Source organism: Candoia aspera, chromosome 8, assembly GCF_035149785.1.
Source record: "Candoia aspera isolate rCanAsp1 chromosome 8, rCanAsp1.hap2, whole genome shotgun sequence".
Classification (NCBI taxonomy): domain Eukaryota; kingdom Metazoa; phylum Chordata; class Lepidosauria; order Squamata; family Boidae; genus Candoia; species Candoia aspera.
Genome location: NC_086160.1, coordinates 7,208,426 through 7,234,531, shown reverse-complemented (window position 1 = coordinate 7,234,531; position 26,106 = coordinate 7,208,426). Strand labels below are relative to the sequence as shown.

The 26,106-nt window shown below is 39.8% G+C and overlaps 1 protein-coding gene across 2 annotated transcripts; it reads right to left on the bottom strand.

Moving 5' to 3' along the window:
- Nucleotides 1-1,818: 1,818 nt before the first annotated feature.
- Nucleotides 1,819-25,715, bottom strand: SLC34A2 (solute carrier family 34 member 2). 2 transcript variants are annotated; one of them, XM_063310185.1, is made up of 13 exons: nucleotides 25,593-25,715; nucleotides 20,420-20,531; nucleotides 20,156-20,287; nucleotides 18,892-19,020; nucleotides 15,715-15,858; nucleotides 14,544-14,655; nucleotides 11,530-11,725; nucleotides 10,495-10,590; nucleotides 9,586-9,706; nucleotides 6,805-6,972; nucleotides 5,071-5,187; nucleotides 4,462-4,586; nucleotides 1,819-3,041 (listed from the first exon to the last, which is right to left on the bottom strand). In XM_063310185.1, exons 2-13 carry the CDS (start codon nucleotides 20,526-20,528, stop codon nucleotides 2,475-2,477), a joined length of 2,016 nt encoding a protein of 671 aa, XP_063166255.1. In that variant the 5' UTR covers nucleotides 20,529-20,531; nucleotides 25,593-25,715; the 3' UTR covers nucleotides 1,819-2,474. The 2 variants fall into 2 exon arrangements, with proteins under 2 accessions (XP_063166255.1, XP_063166256.1); XM_063310186.1 differs by lacking the exon at nucleotides 25,593-25,715 and adding an exon at nucleotides 23,670-23,841.
- Nucleotides 25,716-26,106: the final 391 nt, after the last annotated feature.

Below are 26,106 nucleotides of genomic sequence, written 5' to 3'. Positions count from 1 at the left end.
CAGTTTCATAATCTATCATTACATTAACCAGAAATGAGAGGCAGATTGCAAAGGCATTTGTCTGTTTTTCTGAGAAAATTTTCAGAGCACAAAAAGTCTGCTGAATTAGTTTGCTGATATTCTGTTTAGCAGATATGACCAAACCCCCTGCTAATATTAGTGATTAAGTGTGAAGACACTTTGTACCCTAAAAACAAGCAACATAAAAACATGATCACAAAGTGAGAGGAATGATAAAGTTCCCATAAAAAAGGGGTGGGGCTTGATTGCACAGTTGCAGCCACCATATTGATTTCTCTGACTCTCTCCCCATCCCAAGCACCCCTGGTTTAGAAAGTGCTTTATTTTCTATGGTATTGCCTAGAAATTAATCAATTTCTCCATAAAGTGGATTAACTCTTTCGCTTCATTAAAGGCATACTGACTCCTGCAGACCCAAATATTTGTGAAAAGTGATATATTTCCAGTACAAACACATCAATACTGCTTTTCAGTTAAAATGTACTTGAGATTAAGCACAGGGAATTTATTTCTGGGTAAACTTGCATAAGATTGGGGTGCATGATTTTTTCCTTTGCTTTCCAAGGAATGCATATTTAAGCACTTTTAAATTTCGCTGATTTCAGTAGTAATAAGTGGAAGACACAATTTTCCCACTGTAACGTATCGGAGCTAAAAATGCTGAACGTGCATTATATTCTTCTTTATATTTTTAGCTATCACATGCTAAGGTCATGATAAGCAGTTCCAGCCTGTATTCCTACCTGAGATAAAGTTTCTTTGCATTTTTTAAAATAAGAACATGATCCATTCATGGCTGAGCACTTTTAAGTCTCATTGATTCCAATAAGAAAGATTCAAGTATGTCCATTCTGACTGGATCACCAAGTAAATATACTTTATGTCTACATGCAGATAAAATTCTTTATAGTACTACTTTCTGAGAAATGTAGACAGTTTTGCAATAAATTACATAATGAGGAAAACGATGAGTACACTATCAGTTGCTTGGAATATCAGCCACAAGGCAATAAACAGTGATGATAACTCTGTTTAGGTATCTGGTGGAATGCAAGGGACATTAATCTGTAATAGAGCATAGCACAGAAACACTTGTCTCAGAAATTAGTTCCATTTCTGATCTTGGTGATAAAACCCTTCATCCTGAAGCAAAATGCTAATTTTGTTTTCAGCGGAATGGGCTTAAAATGATCTCTGTCACCAGGGTTCCTCCTGGTTGACAGAAAGGCTTCTCCGTGCCCTGAAATGAAAACATTTAGGATTTATCTTCACATGCCACTAAAAGTTATGGATCATGACTTCCTCTATATAAATTTGTCTGAACATCTAAAGAGCTTCTATTTGAAGGAGTTTCTTCAAATATGGCGCAAACCTCATCTACAAACTGCTCTCTTTGATCTGAATGCTGTTTTGCATAATGCTGCTTGTCTTATTGTTTACAGAGCAGAGCACACAATCTACTCCCTCACACCCTTCAACAGAGGTAATAAAGGTAGAAAATATTACCAACAGGGCTACTATGTAAGAGCATGGGAGTCCCATGAGCGAATGCTTCAGGAACATGAGGTATTTTTTTTAAGGCATCACAATTCACTTCTTAAAAACACTTTGTTCTGCAATTTAATTTTGCCAGGAGGAGAAAATCTTTGTGAATGTGCCCGTGTACCCTCTCCATCTCTCTGTTTTGAGTCCATAAACAAGAAATGGTATTCCTGCATATCACACGCAGACATAATAGCTAAATTCTGCCACAATGCTCTCTAAATTTAGCCTTCAAATAATTTAGGTCCAAGAAAGACAAGTGCTCTAGAAAGTTAATAAATTGCACAAACCACAGAACCTACAGTACTAAAATATGCATAGATAAATTCTTTAACACACACTTCAACCAGCACTTCTTGAAGATTTTGGAAAATTCATTTGATTGAAGAGATTTGTATTGTACAAATTATATTACACTTTGTTACAATGGCATACGCCTTAACTCTTGAAACCATTGGATTGAGGGGCTACAGTTGTAAAGGTCTTGCCCAAACCTGATCCTACTAGTTATATGATCTGCCATGTGGCTATATGTCCTACATGTGGATCTGCTGATGAAGAACGTGGAGTAAATTGGACTTCTACAGGACTGCAAATGAGGGAGCTTTAGCAGTGACAAACAGAACCACTGCTTGCCCACAGAGCTTTAAGAACAAGTAGAGTTCACTATGGGATTTCACTTGTCCCCTGGTTTGAGCAGAGGTGGGGCGAGGTTGTGACATTGCTGATGACCTGAAGGTGCATCTCATGATTTAGACATGACTTAAGGTCTGCTGACAACCATTGTTACCCATCACTGGTGCAATCTTCTCATTGAGTGGAAGTCACTGGCATACATTTCCCATTTTCCCACTACACTGGCCCCTCAGCATTCTGTCCTTGGACCTCCATTCTCAACTTCCCCCTTTCTGCTACAAGGCAGTAGTACTCAAGCCCGTTTGCTCTGTTTTGGTGGCCTTGGGAAGACAGTTCTCTTCATCCGCCAGAGATACAGGGTTCTCATGAATTTCCACCGCTTTTGTGTGCTTAGCTTCTTCACTTTGGGCAGCCTCCTTGTTTCGACAACATTTGCAGCAGCAGCAACAGTATTTGCCACAGGTGACGGTTGCAGCGGTTATCACATTATCCCAGGGTTTCAAGGAGTGCATCCATCTCGGAAGGAAATCCCAACTTTGGAGCTTCCTGGGGAGCAGGTGTGGTTTCTTCTTCTGCAGAAGGTGGACGATGAGCACAAAGATCAAAGCCGCAAAGATGGGAACAGCCACGCCCACCAGGTATGGCCAGCCAGCCACTGAAAGGCCAAAGACAGCCAAGGGGATCAAGAAGAAACAGGTGAGGAGGTAGAAAATGGCGAACCATCTGTACTTGGCAGTTATGTTCCCCAAACCCTTTGACAAGCGAATGGGCAGGCGCATAAAAGGAAGTGGGTACCAGAGGATGATCCCAGAGATATTGAAAAAGAAGTGGCACAAAGCAATCTGAAAGCAAACACAGTTCAAAGGAAAAGTCAGAGGAACATTGAGACAATGCATAACTTACATACCATACAATTATCAGTTGTTTTCTTTTCTGACACTGAAACCTCTTCTATTAAGATCTTGCAAGTTGTATAAACAGCCCAGTTCTCTGCTACACACCTCCCGATTGAAAGAAACAGGAGCCACGCCAGAGCAAATCCTCATTCTCACTCACGTGGCTGTTTAAAACCAGTAATACTAGACCATATACCAGACAGTTGATCAGTTCACATACCATTTTTCATCGCAAAATAATAAACAGTGTGTATACTTAGAATACATAAGTATCAAGAGCAAGCATGTTTTAAAACCATTTTTCTAAAATATCCATTTAAAGTGAAAGCCACAGAAAAGTGGGAAATGCTTAAACACAGGGGAAGCGTTTCGATCAAGACTCTGACAATGTTTAGCTGATATTTTTTGTAAGTTTCATTTCATTAATCGGATAGTTACATTTCATCCTCTGCATCAAACAGTCTGACGATGAGTGCCCTTTGCTTTGAAATGAAATCAGAATTCAGAATGAAATGGTAAATGTTGGCTTTAATCTGATAAAACTGAAAAATGATTATCTGTCAAACAAGAGGAGGCTAAGGGGAGAGATGATAGCAATCTTCCCATCTTTGAAGGGCTGTCACAGGGAAGAGAAAGGAGGATTTATTCTCCCTAGTGCCCATGGGTGGGTAGGACAAGAACCAACAGATGGAATTTTTTACAGAGAGAGATTCAAACTCAAAATACAGAGGAATTTCCTGACTGTGAGAGCTATGAAGCATTGGGACATCCTGCCTCCTGGAGCCATGGAGGCCCATCACAGCAGGCTTTTCAAGCAAAGGTTGGACAGCCATTTGTCTGGGATGGTCTGAGGATTCCTGTCGTGGTCAGGGGCTTGGACTAGGAGACTTCCAAGGTCCCTTCTATCCCTAGGATTCTATGGCTGAGATGAAGCCAACTCTTGATAATAATTGTCAACAACAATACTTGTCATTAGGAAAAGTAACCGTCCATTATGGTTAAGTATTACAAAACACTGCAGTGTGTTAGTTTATATACAATGCCAAACCATGAGTAAGTTGGGATGTTGTGCTTTTTCTCTCTCCCAATCCTTCCCCCTCCCACATATTCAGTTGGTACAAACTGCAATTTGGGACTGTATCTAATGTGGCAACCTCGAGTTTCTGCTTCTTTTCCAAACCAGAACTTGAAACTATGTTCACACCCTTGGTTTGAAGGAACAAACTATGTATCACCTTTTCAGACCTTAAAGCAAATGGTCATTGCTAAAGAGGAAGTAAATACCCAAGAGAAGGGAACAATTCTAGTTGAATTGTGTGTCCTTTCATTGAAGACGTTATGATTTCAATTATCAAAAATTGCTCACCTGTAAGGAATACTTCAGTCGATTTCCAGGACTGGCAAGTGCAGCTAAAATAGCTGTTGTGGTTGTACCAATATTAGATCCCAAGGTTAGCGGGTAGGCCCGTTCAATACTTATAACCCCAATTCCTGATGGGAAGAAAACAGGAGGAATTGCATCATTTCATCGTGATTTTATATAATGCCATGTCATCTAAAATGTTTCATCCACATGAGCTTGGGTTGAGCAAGTGGCTTTCTGACATTCATCAATTCTGAATCACAGTAGGACGTTTGCACTTGTAAAGATGCTCCTTGCAGGATCTATCACTTACAAACTCAGTTCTGAAAGCAAAGTCACTCCAAACCAGTATTGTAAGAATGGAGGCGGATAGGAGATTTTCATTTCTATCCTAGCTTATTTATTGCTAGGAGTTGTTGGCATTGTACAGAATTTGCTTTTCCAGGAAGACAAAATGTACAATACACTATTGTATAAAAGGTAGCAGTTACTCCATTGCTGCTCAGTCCAGCAACTGAAAGATAGCTGACTCTATGCTGTTTAAATAAATGAATAATAATAATAATAATAATAATAAACCCTTTATGTTACATTCACACATACAGCTCTTACCAACAAGTGGAGTGATAGCAGATGTGAACACTGAACTGCTCTGAACAATGAAGGTCATGCCTGCTCCTACCAGCATAGCCAGATAACCAGTTACCCAAGAAAATGGAAATGGAAAATCTGGAAAACAGAAACGTACAAGATGTTAGATTTATATAGCATGTTCTGTTCCACCTAATTTATTGTCTTAAATATTACAGTTGTTACATTCTAACAGCAGCAACACAGGAACACAGCTTCTCCGCTGTGTCACAAGCTCTGCTCCATTTCAGTGGTTCTAGCAGGCCACTAAACTGGCTTCATAGACAAAGTTTTAAGCAAAGCCAGAACTGGTCTTCTAGTTCTGCCAGTGATTCTTTTTTGTCCATCTTCCACCTGGAATTCTGTCCTGCTGTCTGCTTTGGGTCAAAATGGGCTTTCTGATGGTGGCTAGTGGGGAACGAAGCTTGACAAGAAGAAAAGGGCAGGTGCTAGATGTGTTGCAGCTCCAGAAATGAAACAGTATGGGCAGAACCTTAGAAGAACAATTTTGCTGCAAAGAAATCAGGATTTCAGGATTTCAGGATTTCCTACTTTGCTTTTCATGTAGGGTTTTTCAAACATGAGCTGTTCAGCCAAGAATAGGCAACACCTTTACATTACTGCTGTGGGACATACAGGCTCCCTGCCCGTGTGACTGTCCTCATAGCTTGACTCCATGCGCACAAAGAAAAGGGAAGGCAAACATGTTCAAATTGAAAGAATCAACATCCACCTACACCGTTTCCCAATATTGCCTGCAGGCAACACTGGAAGGGTTAGAAAATACAAATAATGTTTCACAACTTTGTTTGAAATCTGCTCTCCAGCACAGAAAGTACATAAAGCTAAGCTACGGTGGGAAGAAGCAAGCTTTGGGTTCCCAGGGAAGTGGGGAGCAACCTCATCAGGTGGCTTTCTAGGTCAGCCAAGGTTAGTTTGATGCGCCTTTTGCATATTGGGTGGTAATTCTGCAGCTCCAAACTTGGAATGGGTGTTGGACATGCATTTGAACCCTGAGCCATAACAATTTGAGAGACACTTTGGGATTTCTGTTCTCCACGGAAGGTTAATTTATACATCAAACACCAGGATGCTCTGCAACAAAGAGGAGAATCTCCATTCCCCCAGGGACCATCTTTCCCCACCTCCAGCCTCTTCTCACTCCCCATAAGAAGCTGCATGCAGGAGGCAACACAAAACATCATCTCTATTGCCTACTTCTTGAATCAGCATCTGCAATTGAAATCTAGCTGCTTGTAGGAAGAGAGTTGTGTTAGCCTCTGGTAGTAGGAAAAAAGACTACCAGGCTTCTGATATTTAACTCTAGATATAGATACTTCTCTGGCATTTCTCAGGTCAACAAGGGCTCATCTCTAAGCCTCAGCAGGCCCAAAGCTCTAGAAAATTGACAGATTCCTCTGATCCTAGATACATTTCACTGAAATGCTTGACAGGCTAAGCTCAGTATGCATTCTCCTGAGAAGTGGTCCGGGCTAGGAGAGAGAGAGTGTCTAGGTTCTTCCACTTGCTCTGGAGCAGTGTTTCTCAAGCTTGGCAACCTTAAGACATATGGACTTCAACTCCCAGAATTCCCCAGCAAGCATGCTGGCTGGGGAATTCCGGGAGTTGAAGTCCATATATCTTAATGTTTCCAAGTTTGAGGAACACCGCTGTAGACAAAATATTATATTCTTTAAAAACAGAAGAAATACTTACCAGTATTGAGTGTTTTCTTGATAACATTTGCTACTTGTCCTTTAAGGACCGAATTCAGCAATTTAACAATCAGTATCAGGCAAGTGCATAGGATAAGCAAAGACAGTGCGAGCAGGATAAGGCCAATGGCAAGATCCTGAAGGTTTGCTCCTACAAAAATGTGCTTGCCTGTGAAAGGAGAAAGGTCAATTAAACCAATGTTACATTACTTATTTCTGCAACGTTGTGGTAGAAAAGTTGATGGTCAGGGTCAAAACAGTCAAGATGGCAGCTGCAACAGTATGATCACAGCTCCACTAGTATTTTTATATGCAATGCTTCAACTGCACCATTGTGGCCACCATCTTGACTTTTTTGACCACACCCTGAAGACACCCTCAGTTTGAACCATTCTTTCCTCTTTTTTCTACATTCACATGTAACTTAAGTATTACTTCAGATGCTATCAAATAGCTCTTCCACAAGGAAGAGAAACCTCTTACAAGCTCTTTCTGCATTTTGCATTTTGGCAGAGACTGATAATTAGATAATTATCTTTGCCCAACACAACGTTTTGGACATTTACTGGAGCAATAATATCTGAATTGGCCCTCAGCACTTTGCTTGCCAGCTAATTATAAGGTGAATTCTACCCTTAAAACAACATAATGTGACATTAATTTCCTAATTAACTGCCTTAGAATATGGGGTTTACTCTGGAACCCTTCTGTTTCCTTAGGTTAATTTTAAAATGCAGTTGCTAGTAGTCACATTTTTAGACTTTTTTAAAAAGTCAAACAACCGCACAAATGTTTCTTGCATCTGGGCAGTTGTTTTGTGCAGATAGCAGTCCCCTGTGGAATCAGAACAGTCCATTTTAGTCTCTTCTCCATTCCTGCTGCATATTTTTTTTTAAGTCCAGCAACTACTGGCACATTCCTGCAACCAAGAAAGCCGGCAGGTTTTAAAATAAAGGTGGTGTGGTTATTTGTAGCCGTGCAGATATGTTCAGTGTTCAATAAAAAACACCCTTCCCCAAAAGCCTCGATATATTTCCACCCCACCTGTCTGAGGTCAAGGAGAAAATAGAAGGGAAATGATTATACTGGCTTTAATCTTATACAAGATTAAAGTCATTTCCCCCGGCAAATATCTAACATTGGACTACACGTATCTCAGTGGTGGAAATGTAATTATTGAAGAAGCTGTTATGCAAGTAAATGAAGACATTATTCTCTAAAGATGAACTCAATTCCAGGAGGTAGCACTGCTGGCAGTTATAAGAAGTCCTTGGCCACCTTCTAAAATGTTTTTTTTCCCTCAACTACTCTGTCTAGGCTACAGCCCTGGAATTTTTTAGTGGTCTCCCCTCCAGGTTTGACCCTGCTCAGCTTCTGGGAGATTGGCCACAGTTGATTACGAGCTGTCATTTATGCTGTACTAAAAGCAGCCCTTGTGTACTGTTGTTACACAAGTAATGTGGAAATTTCTGGAACTTATAGGCAAAATTAGTGGCTGGAGAATCATAATGCATGAACTATAGTTAGGCTGACCATATGTCCTGTTTTGAACGGAACAGTCCCATTTTTTAAAACATTTCCAGACCGTCCCGTTGTTTTAATATAAATCTCCATGTTGTTCCATTTTCTAAAAAACCTTATTTAAAAATTTGAAAGTTCCCATGAACCTGTCAGACAGCAGTCTGACTTTGAGTGGAGGGAGGGGGAGCTCAGCAGAAATGGTGGGAAAAAAGCCGCAGAGCTCAACCTGGTGGGAAACCTAAAAAGAAAAAAAAAAGATCAGCTGATAGGCGGTGATCAAAGGGTGAGCCGATTGGCTCCTGCCTTGAAATGGCGGGAAGAAGAGAATGTAAAAGCACAGCCAGAGGAGGAACAGCTTGTCAGGGACAACTGTTCACTAGACTCTCCAGCCCAGCCTTGCCTCTCGCAGACGAAGGAATCCGAAGATTCCCAGCCCGAGAAAACCAGAGAAGTTCCTGCCTGCCAATCCAACCTGTCACCCAGCCCTGCCCCGTTTTGTCATCCCAATGTCCCATTTTTGTCTCAAGGAAATATGGTCAGCCTAACTATGGTAGAGATCATATAGAAGATCCTGGACATCAGTCAGTGTCCAGTAGACCTCTGTTAATAAGGTTTGTTGAAGCACTGCTGCAGCATTCCCCCCTCCCCCCCCAAAGAAAATGTCTTGGTCAAGATGACAGGACACATAGCATACCATCAGCTCAATTTCAGTCCAACTGTAGGATGATATAACTACCACCTTTGACTCAAACCCATAGGAACCCATAATATAGGTGTGCTACCTATATTAAAAGACTATATTACACATTCAGACAAGGAGAGAACAGCCCCAATTCCTGATCTTTTTCTCTATTTGGGGAATGTATGTATATGGAACAGTCCCTGCAACTAGGGCCAGCCATCCATGAGGCAGATTGGGGTACATGCCTCAGGTAGGAGATGCCGCAATGTGGCACCAAATAGTGATATTTCTGGTCATATGGCCCATCTTGTATCTCCTAAACAAACCTGTTGCCTGTGGCTGCAGTAGAAGATGTTTACTTTTTGCCACCATCCAAAGCCAACAGTGGTCCAGTTGGCTTTCTAACATGATGGGTATCACCTTGTTCTTTATTTTAGGCAGCAATATGTCTTGGGTTAGCCCTCTATCCAACCTGACATTTTCCTTTCATAATATCTGATCATCTCTTGCTTTGAAAAAGGAACTTATCTCTCTTTTTTAAAAAATCTTCAAAGAACGGTAAGCAACCTTTTTCCTTACATTTTGCAATATATTCTGTTCCCGACACATTTTTGACAGTCCAGGTCATGTTTCCATAGGTCCAGCAAAGGTCTGAAGATGTGCAATTTTCGGATGGTGGGATGGTCGTATTCAATGCAATCTAGGCATTGACATAAAGTAGCCTGATGAAACCCAGTTCATTCATATTATGCTAGTTTAGGCTCTATTATCATTCAAAAACATGACAGCCACAAAGAATTAATCACAGCAGTGAAAATGATGGAAATGTCTCCATCCTGGCCCTCTTTCTGCTTCCCAACCTCAGCCACCAAGATGAAAGTTTAATTAACTTTTTTTGTATCTTGGCAAGATTTTCAGAAGTGGTTTGCCATTGCTTCTTTCCTAGGGTTGAGAGAGAGTGACTGGCCCAAAATCTCTCAGTTGGCTTCATGCGAAAGGCAGAATGAGAACACTCAGTCTCCCAATTTCTAGCCCAGTGCCTTTAATCATTACCCCAAACTGGCTCTCAGTTACTACTGATAAGACCAGATTCATGAATAGGAATCCGTTTGAATGGTGAATATGCCATGAGCTCCTACTCCAGGTCCCCATATAATGATAACTACAGGTGAAGATAGTTACGATATTAGCTTTTCTACTATTGGCATTTTTATACTGTCCAGTATGATTTAAACTGGATACAGTACAGATTGCATATATTCAGATTTCAGTACATCAAGCTTCAGCATGATATTACATTATTATATATGCACTTTCCAAAAGAATAAAAACAACCCTAGTTTGCAGTTCCTAGAAGAATGAATACGTAATACAGTATTACCCCTCGTCATTGAATCCTTAGTTATCAGGAGGAAAAACAAAAGTGACTTAGTCAATGATAAACTGGCATTTTATCTGCATTAAATGATTCCTTGACTCAATACTCACCACATTAGTTTTAGTTTTGCACCAAACCTTCACCAGGCTTTTATTTTTTGCTGATTCATCTCCTGTAGCAATTGCATTTATCACTGATTTATCAAGCTATTAAACAAAGGAAGCAAAAAGGAAAGATAATTTATTGTATCAATTTAAAAACGCAAACGTAGTCAGATTATTTCTCTCTTGCCTTGCATCTTCCAGAATGCCAGGCCAGTATGACTCATCATATCTGAAAAGCTAACATAACCTCAAAATAAAATATAATTTATAACAAATTGGTCTTGGCAACTACCCTCTTTGACATCCTCGACTGTAATCAAGAAACATTTTTGCTTGGAGCTTATTCTGATCTCCATAACAAGCTTTGAAGACGAGAATAGATTTGAGTCCAGTGTCACAGAATATGCATTGTGGCACTTGCATATATGGAGCTGTTCTTGTGTTGTTTTTCCAAACATTAATTAAGATTCTCTGGGTGCCCAGAACAGAAGGAAATGTATCCTGCACAACAAAAGTTGATTGCCAGCAAGGAACAATGATCATCGCATTAGATTCAATCAACAGGATCACTATGATCGCATAATCCTTTCAACCTTTCTTCATCAAAGGAGGAAACAAAGAGAAGCAAGAATATGAAAAATAAATCCTCGGAAGACTTTAAAAAAGAGGGCATGATTAATCTGAAATAGCAGTTAGACAATGTTACTAATTATCTAGGGTAGCAGGCTTTCATTTTCTGAAAGTCCTCAAGTAGAGGCTACCACTTTGGGTAGGATCGAACAAGATCCTACGAGGCCACGAAGATTCCATGACTTGAACATTAGGTGATAAGAATCTACAAAAACCTATACAGAGTTTGAGTCATGATGATGGAAAGACAGTTGTTTGCACATTCTTTGCAGCATGTTTCTTAAAAATACAATCCACAAAATCTATGGAGTCTTTTGTCCATTCCAAGTACTGCATTAGTGAAGACCAAGACACGTCAGATTAGCCAAAGATGTTCTTGTTAAACATTAAATAAATAAGAAAAGAATTTACCTGGATGATAAGTTTTGTGAAAGGGTCTGTGATGACTTTCAGTAATTCAGGGGCATTTTCCCCACTTTCCAGCTGAAACGAGTCCACAATAAGATTGGTGAGGCGGTAGAGATAGTGGGAGATAACTTCAATGGGCAATAGTACAAATACTGAAAGCCAGTTAAAGAAATCATGGACTGTGGCACCAGCAAAGGCCCTGCAGAAAAACAAACCAATCAAGAGTGATCAGTGTTGGAGATGTCAATAAATCAGCATGCCTCATTTTAGTATATTTATTTATTTATTATTCACATTTCTATCACTGCCCATCTCCCCCTAAAAGTGTGAGTTGCTCTAGGATGCAGACTGTATGTGCAAGGAAGCTGTTTGTTGCCACTCCCACTTTCTCTCTCTTCCTCCTCCTCCCACCCACTGAGGAGGCAGCAAGCATCTTGCTCTCTCTCCCTCCATTATGGCCACCTGCTTGGGCCTTGAAGAAGGATTTTTCCCATTTTCTGCATGCACCTCTTAGCAGCTATGAGGGCTAAGAGTTCAGTAAGTTTAGGGAACAGAAGAAACAAAGAATCTTCATTTTTCCACTGAAGATGCATGTAACTGAACCAAGAATAAAATCAGTAAGACTCTTTTTACTTTTAAACCTACTTTGTCTAAGCATGTGATTCTTTATGCTTGGGAAGGCTGAGTGTGTAAGATCAATAACCTGTATTTCTCTAACATGCTCATTAAAGCTATTTAAGGTAATATTCTTTTTCTGTGTGCAGTTTCTCTGCTGTGTTAAGCTCTGCTCCATTCAGTGGTCCTAGTTGTCCACTAATTGGCTTCAATCAGAAGAAGTTCAGCAGAAAGACAATCAAAGAAAGCAAAAGAGGTTCAGCAAAATAATATATTTTTTTCCTTAAGAAAAAGGATTCAGAGCATAGCCAGACAGAGGGTCCCTGGTTCTGTCTTTCTATACTCCCTGTTTTATGGATTTTCTGGAGTAAGAATGGAACATGCAGTGGGAAAACACAGTGGAAATTGTTATTGTTTGTTCTTCTGGTAAAATTGAATGAATGGTAATTATATAACAAAAAGCTCCCCAAATTTGGGTGCATTCTGAATTTATGAAGGGACCAGTCTGAAGATATACCCCAAATAAATCCAACGTTCCTCAGCTATGGTACAACTCCAGGGAAGATAGATTTATTCATTAAATTCATATGCCACCTGCTCCATGCAGACTTATGGCAGCTTACAGCCTAGATCAAGGAATGGCTTTTGAGCAAACCATTTTTTAGATAATTCTTCTGGCTGATCCTCTGCTTAAAGTTCTGAGGAAAGTCAACTGGGTTTGTTTACAGGAGCATAAGCGAAGACCTATACCCTTGGCTACAAAAATGAGTTCTGAAAGAACTGGAAGAGGTAAAAGCCAAAATGCAGCAGGTAAACTGAAGGCCAATTTCATTCCTGTCATTCAATAGATTGTCATAAGGGAACACAAAGTTTGGATTAGTAGGCTTTTGAAGTTATGCAATGTTTTAACATTGAAGAATGGGCTAAGAAAAATTACAATTTGCTTTGATAGATGCAAGGCAGCCAGTTTTCATCCTTTCCAATACCCTTTTATTTGCATTACTGTCAGAACTTTTTGTAATGTATGACTAAAGTACAGAGAAAAGAGATTGCTGAAAGGTGAGTACAGGAAAAGCCAAGGAATTATTTATCATAAGTAAGCCAGATATTTTTGTGTCGGCTTTCTGCCAACCTGAAGGTAAGGCTTGGGGCTGTTTATCCTCCACCTGCCTCACAGTATAGCTATTGTGATGAGGGCGAAGGGAATCCAACTAAAGCCAGCTTAATAAAGCTCAGTTGCTGTGTCCCCACGACTTATTTATTTATTTATTCTTTATCAAATTTCGTCACCGCCCATCTCCCCCCCAGAAATGCTATGTGCACCCAGATGGACCCATAGAATCCACTGTGATGGCCTGGTTCACACAGTTCACACAACACGTCAAGACAACGGCTGAGATCCCGCAACACATTTGACCACAAACAACGCGTCAAAAGGAGAAAAGCGAAAGAGCAAACAAGGAAGAAAGGCTATTATGCTATATCTAACTTCTCATCACTGTAGGCAGGTATCTACTACATCAGCACAAAATTAGGCTAATCTGAGAGTTCTTAGATTAGATTAGTCCTTAGCCATCTGCAATCTATTGAAGAAAAACACCATTTTCTGGGCTGCAAGAGATTCAGGAACAATTCAGGAAGAGATTCAGCAATCTTAAGAATCCAGTGGATTCTCAATTCTTAACAGCTCCCATTGCATGTACTAATGTATCTATTGGTCCCTAAGGTGATGTTGGGGGACCACCAATGCGCCTGCAGAAACCTCCCAAGATGCCCACCAGGTTCCATGCCCAACCTTTCCTTTGAAATGTATATTTTAATAATAATAAAATAGAGCGCAAGCACAATGCAAAGGAAACCCTCAATCACCGCCATATTTCCAGCAGGATCTATGGGCTCTTTATAAATCCCAAAGGCTTTCTTAGAAAATAAATAGCAGGAAGTGGTTTTATTTGTCTGCTCAGAAAAAAGGCAAAGCTAAGCTGGGGGGATAGGAAACATTCTAGAAAGGTAGAAAAGGGGGCACGTTGTGAGACTACCCATAATAAGCTCTCAAAAACGTGCCCACCCATCCAAAAAAGTTAGTCTTATGTATTAATGCAGTCAGTTTAAGGACATTGCAATAAGCTTAAGAACACGGATATGCACATAGGGACTATGATTTGTGTAAAGCAAAACCATCACCATATCTATAGGATTCCTCCTCTGTATGCATAGCCTTCTGGAATGTTCAGATAGCCCTAATTATATTAGCTTTTTATGAAATAGATTTATTGCATCATTACGGAACGCATAAACATTAAGGTTTGTACTAATTTTACGGGTTTCTCGGATTTTCCTTCTTGGCAGTGACGTTATTATCATTACTGCTATTAGCATGCCTTACGATCCGAATCTGATACCTTCTAAATTCGTTCCTGTCTCCAGCTTGCATGAGCGCCACAATGGTGTTTGTAACCGAAGTCCCAATATTGGCTCCCATGATGATTGGAATAGCATGCTGAACACTCAGTACTGCAAAAGTAATAACAATAATAATAATAGGTGAAAATGGGATGAGTGAGAATTATTGGCTCATACATGACCCTGTTTCAGTGGGATCTGGGTTATTCATGGAAGATAACTGATTTCAGTTCCCCCAATTCATGTCTACAAAACTAAGGCTTTTTCGCTTGTATTTTGCTTCTGATTCACTTTTTATCCTCTCTTTATACTGTTTTCATGTTTTTCCAAACTTCAGCAGAAGTAGGTTATACACCAGAACACACATGAAGAGTCAAGGTATTTCTCAATACAAGTCCTTATCAATCAATACCATGTATAACATGATTAAAAGAGTCGTGTTGGGCGTTTGTCAGCAAATATCACTGTTTTCACACACACTTCCTTCCATGTTGGCTTTCTAGCACACCATCTTTAAGAGTTCTCTAATGCCATGTTCATCACAAAGCTGTTCATTGGATAAACACAACTGTAAGCAAACCATGAGCCCAACACCATCAAACCAACCTCAGACAGAGTGGGAGCAAAGAAGGTGGTAATCACAGTGCTTTTACAATCTATATGTAAAAAGAAGCATGGTGGGGTTAATCACCAAGAAAACATTTTTAGTACAATGCAATACAATAATTTAACTTATCAAGTGTTTATTAACTGGAAGCCATATTTTAGACCAGCAGAGTACCTGACTTATTTTTCCCTTATCACATTTTTTTTCTTGAGGAAATGACTGAAACAAGAGCTGTGCAATTAAAATTGAGTCCGGCTCTTGCCAAAGATTGTGTCCATTTCTGGTTAGGATTGCAAAAGAATAATCTTTATGGTATCCTGTAATTTAAAGAAGTGCACAGCGAGGCAAAATTCCATCACATGTGCCTTTCCCCATCCTTGTAACACGGGTAGAGAAAAAACACACCCAGCAGAATTTTCCCTCCTATTTAAAATATTATGTACCCATAGTTTCATTATAGGCTATTTCTGAGTTGGTCGCTGTCTTTTCAGTTCCCTATTTTGTGGCTCTGCAACTGCCATAATAATTTATAAAATCCAAAATCCTTTATACAGTTAACTTACACGAAGAGGACACCATGCTGACAATGATAGAAGAAGATGTGCTAGAGCTTTGCACCATCACTGTGACCAGAACCCCAATGACCAGGCCTGCAACGGGATTTGACAAGACTGAACCATCCTTGAAAATGTCCCCTGCTGCTTTGCCTGTTAAAAAAAAAAAATTCAGTGAAGAGAAGACTATTCCTGCAACCCAAGAAATGAAAATCCAGAGCTTTGTTTGGTCTTCACATTTCAGTAAATCAACCTAACTTGAATGTCATGGTTGTGAAGCCAAAATGACCATATCACTCTAAGTTGGACATTTATATGTTCTAGCTGGTGACATTTTTATGCCTTGATTGCAAAGAACTTGGGTGTGAAGTAACAAAACCAATAGATTTACCAAGGTCCTTCATTGCTGAATAAAAGAATTTGATTTTTTTAAATGAGAATTTAGTTTGAAAAAATGAATTTCAGTCTTTTAATTAACAAATCCTGATACACTGCCTGTATTTCTTTCTTTCCTTGAAGGAGGTAGATACAGCAATAGAACACTGAAAAGAAACACATTTTTCCCTCTAAATTTGGCCATCCAACTTCTCCAGACCTCTGTGGGATATTGAATTTGTTAGTATAATATCTTTTTGAGTCTGTTAAGGGGGAAGGGTTGACATACACTTTAAAATGGGGCATATACAGTATATTTTTCTATCCACCATGTTTCTGATGCAATCACTTTTCTTAAAATGGCTTCCCTTGTAAAGGAAGTTGCTAGCGTAGTTTGTCCTCTCGTGAAAGTATAAATAACTGAATGTTTAAATCTGTACGCTGAAAGACTTTGTCCTTGTAACATGGGAGCACTGAATTGTGGGATCATGTTCTGCTATATTATAAGTTTTTTGGAGACCTTCACAGTGAGCTACAAACACCTCTTCTTAGCTCATTTCCAGGTTAGACAGAAGAATCATACATTCAGCTTCTTTGGGCTGATAAAGATCCTAAAATATCTTGTTATACAGTCTGTATTTGTAGACTGTAAAATTTGTGCACAGTTGACAGTAATGTACACTAAGCACAATTACTCTACAAGCCTTTTTATTATGTATGCCATATTCTACTTTATTTTCTTCTGTGCAGTCTGGGTCTCTGACCCATCATAAAAGTAAGTAAATAGTGCTTTAAATCCAGTTTGAGACAAGGTGAAGCATACATACAAGTTTTAATACCCGCGTGCATTTGAGACTTGTTTTGTGTTTATTATAGGTTTAAATATCCTTCATCAAATAAGAACAATAACTGGAGATGTTCTGAGGGCATTCACATAGGCTTTCCTCACCAGTCCTTTAAAAATGTGAAAAATGGCCATTCAGTTATATTCAGCTATCTGACTTTCACCACAGTATGCAAGACTGATAGGGAAGGGAACTTGTTTTCTTGACTGAGATGAAGATCAGGATGGTTCCCACAGCCTTTTCCACATGGGTGTATACACCAATCCACCTATCGCTTTCCCTGCTTGTTTCAAGCGTCTGCGAAATGTTTTATCTATCAAATGTCATGCATAAGAAATTCTCCATCACATTACACATTACCAAACACATAAGACACTAGATTAAGAGATTGATTTAGGGTAAAAGATTAAGTCCTAGATTGGCAGCCACCTACATGTAGTTATGACAATGTAGGTTGGAGGAAACAATTGGGTCTCCTCCCCATACCACGCCTATAATATTCCTTGCGATTGACAGCCCTTGTGTCCAGTGCAACGAGAACTCAAAGAGGCTCACTATGTTCAGCTAAGCTAGCCCAGGAACACTGAGTTTAGCCAGTCTAACTTAGAGAACCCCTTTGAGATATTAGTGTTGATTACACTAATATCTCAAAGGGGTAGTATTGAGATACAGAGACTTCTAAGAGTGTTAATATGAGAGATGTTGGAACAGCTGGGGAAGGAATGGAAGAAATAGCAACTGGTGAGTCAATTGGCAGCTAATCTCCTAAGTGGCATCTCAGTCCAGGTGGGGAGAAATCTGGGGAAAACCATCTCATTGTATTCAAAGAGACTACACCTTAACTGACTCGCAATAAATAAGGCTGGGAAATTTCTCTTCCCATTTCCTTGTTCACACCAGATGAACATTAAACATGCCTTACTGAAATTTGTATTGTTCTTGCTTCCTTGGTCTTGCCCAGCTAGGTGGGGCTTAGCAATAAGGGTTAGGGAGGATGCTGGGGGGCAAAACATCCCCTACAACCTGTTCTACTTTATCAGTGGTCTTTTCCCCACTAGGGACTTAGTGCATCTTCTCAAGTCATCCAAACATCATTGGGCCAAAATAAAAGTAAGACAAGATCTGTATAATTTCCATAGTGGCTGGGTGATGCTATAAAGATGCTCTAAGTCCCTACTGGGGAACCAATCTGTGTCAGGTAAATGCATCCTTGGGCATAATCCAGTTAGGAATCTTCTTTAGTTGAAGCATGTTTTCCATATGAATCCAAGATCAATAGCAAACAATCAATGTAGAGTTGTGATTAGAATGTTTGTTCAGGACTGGGGAGACCTGGGTTCAGGTTCCCCTTCAGCTATGGAGCTCCCTGGGTGACTTTGGCCCCAGTTCTCAGCCCAGTCTAACTCACAGAGTTGTTGTTAAGTTAAATGGGGTGTGGCCCTTAAGCATGCTGCCATGAGCTCCTTAGACCAGTGTTTCCCAACCTCAGCAACTTTGAGATGGATGGACTTCAGTGCTGGCTGAGGAATTCAAGGAATTGAAGTCCACCCATCTTAAAGGTTGCTGAGATTGGGAAACACTGCCTTAGAGGAAAGGTTAATCACTACTATGAATATCACGTTGGGCATTCACAAGAGTCACTTTTGCCAATCAAGGGCTTATATTCACAAGGAATTAAGCTGTTAAGATTGCTATCCACAGGACCAGGAGCCCTGGTTACATAACAGCTTTTTGGCTATTACAAAAACAGAATGATTCTGATTCTGTTTGAACCTTCATCGATTCTCATCGTAGATGAAGCTTTATTTGCATATTCATCTACTTGAAGGGGGTTCTTTTAGGGTTGTAATACTTAAAAAGCTTTGTTCTGCAGAATTAGAACCAACAGACTTTCAGTCTGCTTAAATAAAGTACATTGTGATATTTTATTAAGAGACATTGAGATACTTTGAAAATCTTGTCCTACCTCCGACTAATTGGAAGGCAGAGCTGAGCACATCCAAGGAGCAAACAAAAAAATAAAGCAATCCAAGCAGAAGAATAAATTTCCCTATGCCTCGTAAAATATAAAGGACTTTGTGTTTTCCATCGAGCTCTGCAAAAGACAAAACAAACTTTCATGTATAATTAGCACCAAATATAAGTCTTGAATCATAACGATATTTCAGTTCCCAGCAAGTCCAGTGAGTCAAGGTTGATATCATGAGCTCTGTGGATAATAAACCAGAAGGAATGTTCTCATTATTAAAATTTAACTTTAGCTAAAAGGTTTTTTTTATGAAGCTTTAAAAACAGCCATATTTTAAAAGGGCACTTTACTCTGTCATACTTATTACAATCTGGTGACCAGAAATTTGAAAGAGAAAATACTAATTAATGTTTCTGTGTCTTTATTGATAGATCTCATCCTATTTCTTTTAGCTCAAAATGGAAGGATTTATTGTCACAGAAGTTTCACGCAGTTAGAAAAGAGAACTCCAGAATCCAGATCCAGTCCAACCCTCCTCCTGATCCTAACCAAATACATCCAAAGGGTTGTCAGGACAATGCAATAAAAAGAGAAGTTTGGAGGGGGAAAGGAGGTGTTTTGAAAATCCTGCTCTCAGTTCTTGGACAAAAACCAGACTGAAACCCAGGGAAGCCACCATATGCCAGGTGTCTTGACCAAGAAAGCTCAAGCTGAAATATCAGCATTAACCAATCTCTTCCACCAACACTTTCAGGAAATATGCCATAAGTCCAAACTTCAGGATTCTCAATTGCTTTAAAAAATTTGCAGCTACTCCTGCTGGAAGTTTGAAAATAATGACATTAAAGAAAACAGGCATCAATCAACCCACCCCAATCAGGGGTATCACTAATTTCTATTATTCTACTTGTGATTCCTGGAACAAAAATATCAAATGTGGAGAAGAGGTTATCGCTTAATATTAGCTTTGTTATTATTTGTGCTGATGTGTAATGTGCCATTTTGCCTTTTTGGTCAGCCATTCACTTTCAAACCAAAGAAACCAATCAGGGAACACAGAATGTTGAGGTTATTGATGAAGAAATAATGCCATCAAGATTCAGAGGAACGATTTTAAAGAACAAAACAAAAACCCAATCCAAATGTTCTTTTCCATTTCTTCCAGAAATATAACACTCAACAGGAAGAAATTAAATGGAAGATGGTAGAACATGGAGGAATTGAAACAAATTTCATCAGTTCTCTGATGATAGAGCCTCACCTGACCATGGGATTCCAGTATCCTGAAGCTCTGGCAAACTCCATGGATCTTCTTCTTCAGATTCAGCAGTCAAAGCTATGGTGGAATATGCAGGCAAAAGTTCCAGCTGATTCCCTGTGGAAATGGCCCCATCTGATGGACCAAACAAGCAAGTCAATATTATTATCAATCCACCAATATGAGATGTGGAAGTCCAAAAAATGGTTGTACTGGAGATTCAGGAGAAAGGATATGATAGATCAGAAGAATGAACTTTTGTTTTACCTTTGGTATCTTTCATCTCCTTTTCAGACATAATCTCGTTTGGTTTGGAGCAAGGTTCTTCAATATATTTATTGGTGTTTGTGTCTTCCAGTTCAGGCCACGGAGCCATGTCCTGCAGACAGAGGTAGAACAGGAAATGGATAAAAGAAAGATCAATATGAAGGCTCCACTACCATATTTCCATGGTTCATTATGTAAAACGTGGGGAAATAGAAATCCATTTCTTAAAAGCAACTGGCTTAGTAGCAAATAATCATGTTCTTATGTATCCCAGCAGGTGACAGCACTTGGCCAACCTCATTGGTTCTTCTTCTGATTGGAAGCTAAGCAGGGTTATGCCTGGTTAGTATTTGGATGGGGGACCTCCAGGGAATCCCAAGGCTGTAGGCTAGATGGTGTCCCTGAAGAAAATAACAATGATTGTGCTACATTCATGTTTGGGATGTGCTCCTGCACCGGATGTACAATGACTTGCCATGATAGACTCAGAAGATAAATCGATTTCAGTCTGATTAGGACTTGGATGAGAGACAACTAGGAAATCTGAGAATTGTAGGCTAGACCAGGAAGTTTAAAAAAAAAAACCCAGGAAAAGGATGTGCCCGTGAATTCGGTAGGATTTGAGCTCAAGGAGACTTTATTGGTACTGCTATACACTCTCACCAGAAGAATCCATTTATCTGTAAATGTCCAACTCAGGGGAGAGGCTTTATGATTACAAAAGACTTGGTTGGTTCTAATAAGGGCTTGAATAGACCAACCCTGATCTGTTTGAATCTATGGACTATTTATTGATATCCTGCCTTTCCTTGAGGCAGACAGAACTAATATCAGTGCTCTTGATTCTTATTTATGCCATTAACATTGTAGAAAGCTGCTTTGCAAAGAAGAAGAAAAAAGTCCTTAATTTTCATACCATCTGAAAGGCTGCTTTTGAAAACATAATACCAAACTGGGTGAACTTAAATGTGATTGGACAAGGATGTTAATATGGGAAATACTATACTATACTATACTGCCCAGAGTCATTGAGAGTTGGCTGCATACAAGTTTAATAAATTATTATTGTTGTTGTTGTTGTTGTTGTTGTTATTACTATTATATTCTATCAGCCGTGTAGAAAGTAATCATGCAATACATTCCTGTAGTTATTCTACCTATCTATCTATCTATCTACAGTATCTACAATATCTAGCTATCTAGCTATCTAGCTATCATCTAGCTATCAAATTTATATGGCTGCCCATCTCACACAAGGTGACTGTAGGTGGCATACAATAAAACCTATATACAATATTGTATATTGTTATTCCTAAAGATTACACACTAATAAAAAAGCAAGCCAAATATTTCAATTATTTTCTCTACTTAGGTCACTGACCTGAGACATCATTAATGTACATCAGATTTCTGTGGGCCAAGGCTCAACGAGCATGGAAAGGAATTGCTGTAGGGTCTCTCTGGACAATGTTGCATCTAACTAAGCATTGTTAGCTGGTTCCCTGCCCTGTTTAGCTATGGGCAAGGACCAACAAAGCCATTCTGTAGCCGCCCAGAGTCACTTGTAGAGATGGGCGGCTATAGAAATCAATCAATCAATCAATCAAATAAATAAATAAATACAGCCCACCTAGTAGTAATAGCATTATCATATAGGGAACTGGTTATCCTGATTTTGTCTTAACACAAAATGAGACCTCAGAACTGGCTTGCAAGGGACAGAAATAGCAGGGGTGCTATTGCTGTATCAATCATTTGTCACTTGAGTTTTAGCTGACTTTGGTTCAGCTGGAAAAACTAAGCAGGGACAGAACTGGTTAATTGTTGGATGGGAGACATCTAGGGAAGTTGAGGCCTGTAGGGAACAATATGGACGAAGGACATTCCCAAAATGTTCCCAACAACATGGACAGGTCTCCCACTTTTCTTGAAGGACATGTTGATTTCTTACATTCTACAGTGTGAGACACATCCGTTTCTTCAGCGTTGTGAGGCTCGGGGGTGGGTAATATTCCTAATGGTGGGAATTCCAGCAGTGTCCATCCCGCAACTTGGTGGCTCTCCATGTGACACTCTGCTGAGACGCATCTCAAGGGGAATGGCATCCTCCCATTGAATTCCAGAGTGTTTTCAGCAGTCCTTGTCCAAATCCAAGTGGAGTGGTAAGGTAAAGGGAGGGAGGTGGCTTGTGGAAATGCTTTCAGGAGGGGAAGTCATCCTGAAGAAGTTGCTCTTTAAGGAAGGGGGTCATCATAAATGCTCAAAGCTTTCTGAACTTAAAAAGCATGTTTTTTTTACATTCTTTGAGCTTCTGACAGTGTTCATAGAAAATAGGAATAGTTTTCCACAAACAACAGCCACATACCTCTTACTCTTCCCCATGATCTTCAGTAAGCATTCCCACCGCTTTGCCCCAGCAAGCTAATATTATCTCCCTCCATCCAATGGGAAGGGGAAAAAATGGAAGCCCCTTGGCCTCCCATCCTCCTTCTTTTCTTGTCGAAATGTATTTATGCAGTGATGAAAAAATAACCAAAGCCACTGGTGGATGCAAATACTCTGGCATAAAATATTCTGGTATTTTATAAAAGCCTCAATCTGGGTTTCATTTGGGTTTTTAATTATTGAGATTTGTTTCCTGCTTGCCACATTTCTTGGGATAGATGGACCACTGTAGAAATTGGATGAACAAATAAGCAGACAAATTGGGGAGGAAGATACAAAGAGATGGAATGAGGCCAGAGTTACCCCAGTGAGAAATGTCTTCCTCCACAGCTCTGGTGAAGAAATGCAGCAAAACTATCTTGGCTGTCCAGGTTCAGCTTCCCAGGCCCCTTGGAAGCCTCACAGTGTCACAGAAACACATGGGAACAAGCCCAGTCTCATGCGGATACACTTCCTGAATGTGGAAGGGATCAACTTTTCTTATAGACCAACCCTTAAGCTCAGCAACCAAGCTGTAGAAACTTTGGATTACCTATGAGTTATTTTTCCATGCATTTCTGGAACTTTATGGTTACAGGGATGGCAGGTGGCTAGAAATCTGGCTTCTCTTCCCCAATCTCCCCTTCATTTCCCTTGATCTTTAATTCTATGAATAGCAAACATTTTCTGCCACCTTAATTTTAGCTACCTTGTTCCTTATTTTGTATGGTATACATTGTCTCTTTTGGATAAGAATGAGCATTAATAGCTGAACCGGAGTTTACTCCACTTATGTCCCAGTAGAAAACAAAGGATGCATGAAAACTTTTTTTCAGTGAATTCAGTGGCTCTTAAAAGAACTTGAATGAATCATGCCTAAACAGAATTCCTTTTATAACAGAACTAGATGATTCGGCTCTGTGACTATCTTGAAGTTCTTTGGACAGAATTCCCCAAAATGTTAATCCTTCTCCAAGGGATTTGTGAAGATTCCTAGGTGTAATGCAGAAATAGAAACTACTACCTAGTGTGTGACTACAACGTATTGTTTGCAACTTGCCATCCATGACAGCACCATGAAAGAACAAACTGTACTGGAACTTCATACAGCAGAGTAAAATAACCTGATTTAGAAAACTCAAAATTACAGGGGAATGGTCAAAGTAAAATTGAAGTGAAACCAAGAGAAGAAGTGACATTGGTGGAAAGACACTGTCAAAACTTTCAAACTTAACTACTTATTAACTCAGCAAGCAGTTAAGACTTTTGAAACTGCATATTTTGTTCAGGGATTCAAGAAGCTTAGAAGAGTACAAGGAAGCAAGTCTGGCTACAACCTCTTTCAAAAGGCACGTGATTGATTCCTTATAAAACAGATTCATGATGTAGGATCTCTCTGTTTCCATCTATAGATTGCCAAAATCACCTAGATGTGTTTGGAGGCCATCCTGGGATCATTTAGAACCAATTAATTTTATCTGGAGAAAATGGGAGTTGGATAGAAGGAAGCTTCTATAAATAGCTTAACCCCTGCCCCCATCAAAGGATCAATTACTCAGTGTAGAAACCTTTTTAAATTCTGCACTACCTTGGAAATATAACTATTATTAGTTGCCAGGATCCTTTTACTAGCTTAGGCTAGTTCTGCACCTCTAAGTGACCCCTAATTTGGTTCAGTCTAGATTAAATTACTGTAATGCACTCAGAGTAGGCTGCCCGTGGAAATGTTTTGGAAACTGCAAAACTGCAAACGGGTACAAAATGAGTATTAAATGTTCAAATCATATTACACTGTTCTATATTATTTATGTTGGCTGTTTATTTCTTTTGGGAACCCCTACGAGAAGCTGTTTGGAGTCTTCAAAGCCCTAAACATTTGGGATGATACTAAACGCCCTAAGCACATTCAAGCATTAATATCTGGGTTAGAGTCATTGTTCTCTGGCCCTGTCTGGGACAAGACGTCCCACAGGGGTGCCTGTGTGTGTCAAAAAAGTTGAGATGGTGGCCAAGAGCATGCAACTGAAGCCCTGCCCCCCTTTTCACATGCATTGCAAGTGCAGCGCATATAAAAAAGTGGTGGGTCTTCAATTTCACGGTTTCAGCCTCCATCTCGACTTTTTAATCCCCTCTACCAATGCATTGGTGCCTAGTTTTCTCAGTAGAGACCCCATATCTTTAAAATGTTACTGCATTATCAATGCTGATTTAGGAGAATAAATCTGAAGGCATATTTACGCCCACATTCTAACCTGTAGCTGGTACTTGCAGAAAGCAATCCTTAGCCACTGCTATATATGCATGTTTCTAGTCCTAATTGGGGCTCAATTATAAAACCAGTTTGGCTTTGGGACAGCTTGGCTTTCATCATTCTTCAAACATGAAAGAGTTTTAAATGCATGCTCGGTCCAGAGATAAAACGGGGGGGGGGGGGGGGGACCAGAAATAAAATGCTGAATGTATAAAGTGCCTTTAACAACTCATGATCCATCCCATTTTTATCTCCAATAAAGAGACTTTCTTGCTGAACAAGACTCATGGTTTTGATATCCTACAGACTCAGCTACAATAAAGCTCTCTATATGGGTTGTGCTTGAAATGAATCTACTTGGTCCAAACGGCTGACTGGTTGAAAATGCATTTCAGCTGTTTCCTGGCGTTTATGTAACACGGGGTGTAACTCTAGTCTTGTTCAGCCTTTACTGATTACCTATTTATTTCTGAATTCAGTCAAGGAATTAGTTCTTACCTCTATACCCAATGGCTTGGGACCTGGATATTTTGAAGATTTTTGCCTTTTCTGCTTGGTTCTTTCTCTTATATTATCAACATTTCACTCTGGAATTCACAAGCATCAGAGATGACGCTGGTAAAACCGAGACATCAGAGCTTTTGAATCAGTTGTAGAATATCTGTCCTAACAGCCAGGAACCATGCTGAGACAAGGAATGGGTCTCTAGTGTTTTATTACTGCGACATAATGGAAAATCCTAACAAACTGAAGAAGCGTGGGAAAAACCCAGACATATAAACCCCAAAGACTAAGGCAGGCCCGATCTGTGTCTCTTTGAATGGCCACCTAATTCCTCAGTACTACGCATGCACTTTACAGCCTGGATGGGAGGCCCTGCTCGCCATCCTTACTCATGACAATATCTTCCTATCAAAACTCACCAGGCCCATCTTTAGTTGAGTTTTGCCACTTAGTCAAGACATGGACTTTTAACATGGCTTTAGGAAGTGGTAGACTGGGCTGTGTCTCT

Bases quoted from the DNA above. Each gene is read 5' to 3' on its own strand.
- SLC34A2 (XM_063310185.1), bottom strand. From the start codon at position 20,528: ATGGCTCCGTGGCCTGAACTGGAAGACACAAACACCAATAAATATATT. The intron at 20,288-20,419 runs GTAAAACAAAAG...TTGGTCCATCAG, and splicing joins GGAGATGAAAGATACCAAAG to ATGGGGCCATTTCCACAGGG. The intron at 11,726-14,543 runs GTATCAGATTCG...GTTTTTCTGCAG, and splicing joins GACAGGAACGAATTTAGAAG to GGCCTTTGCTGGTGCCACAG.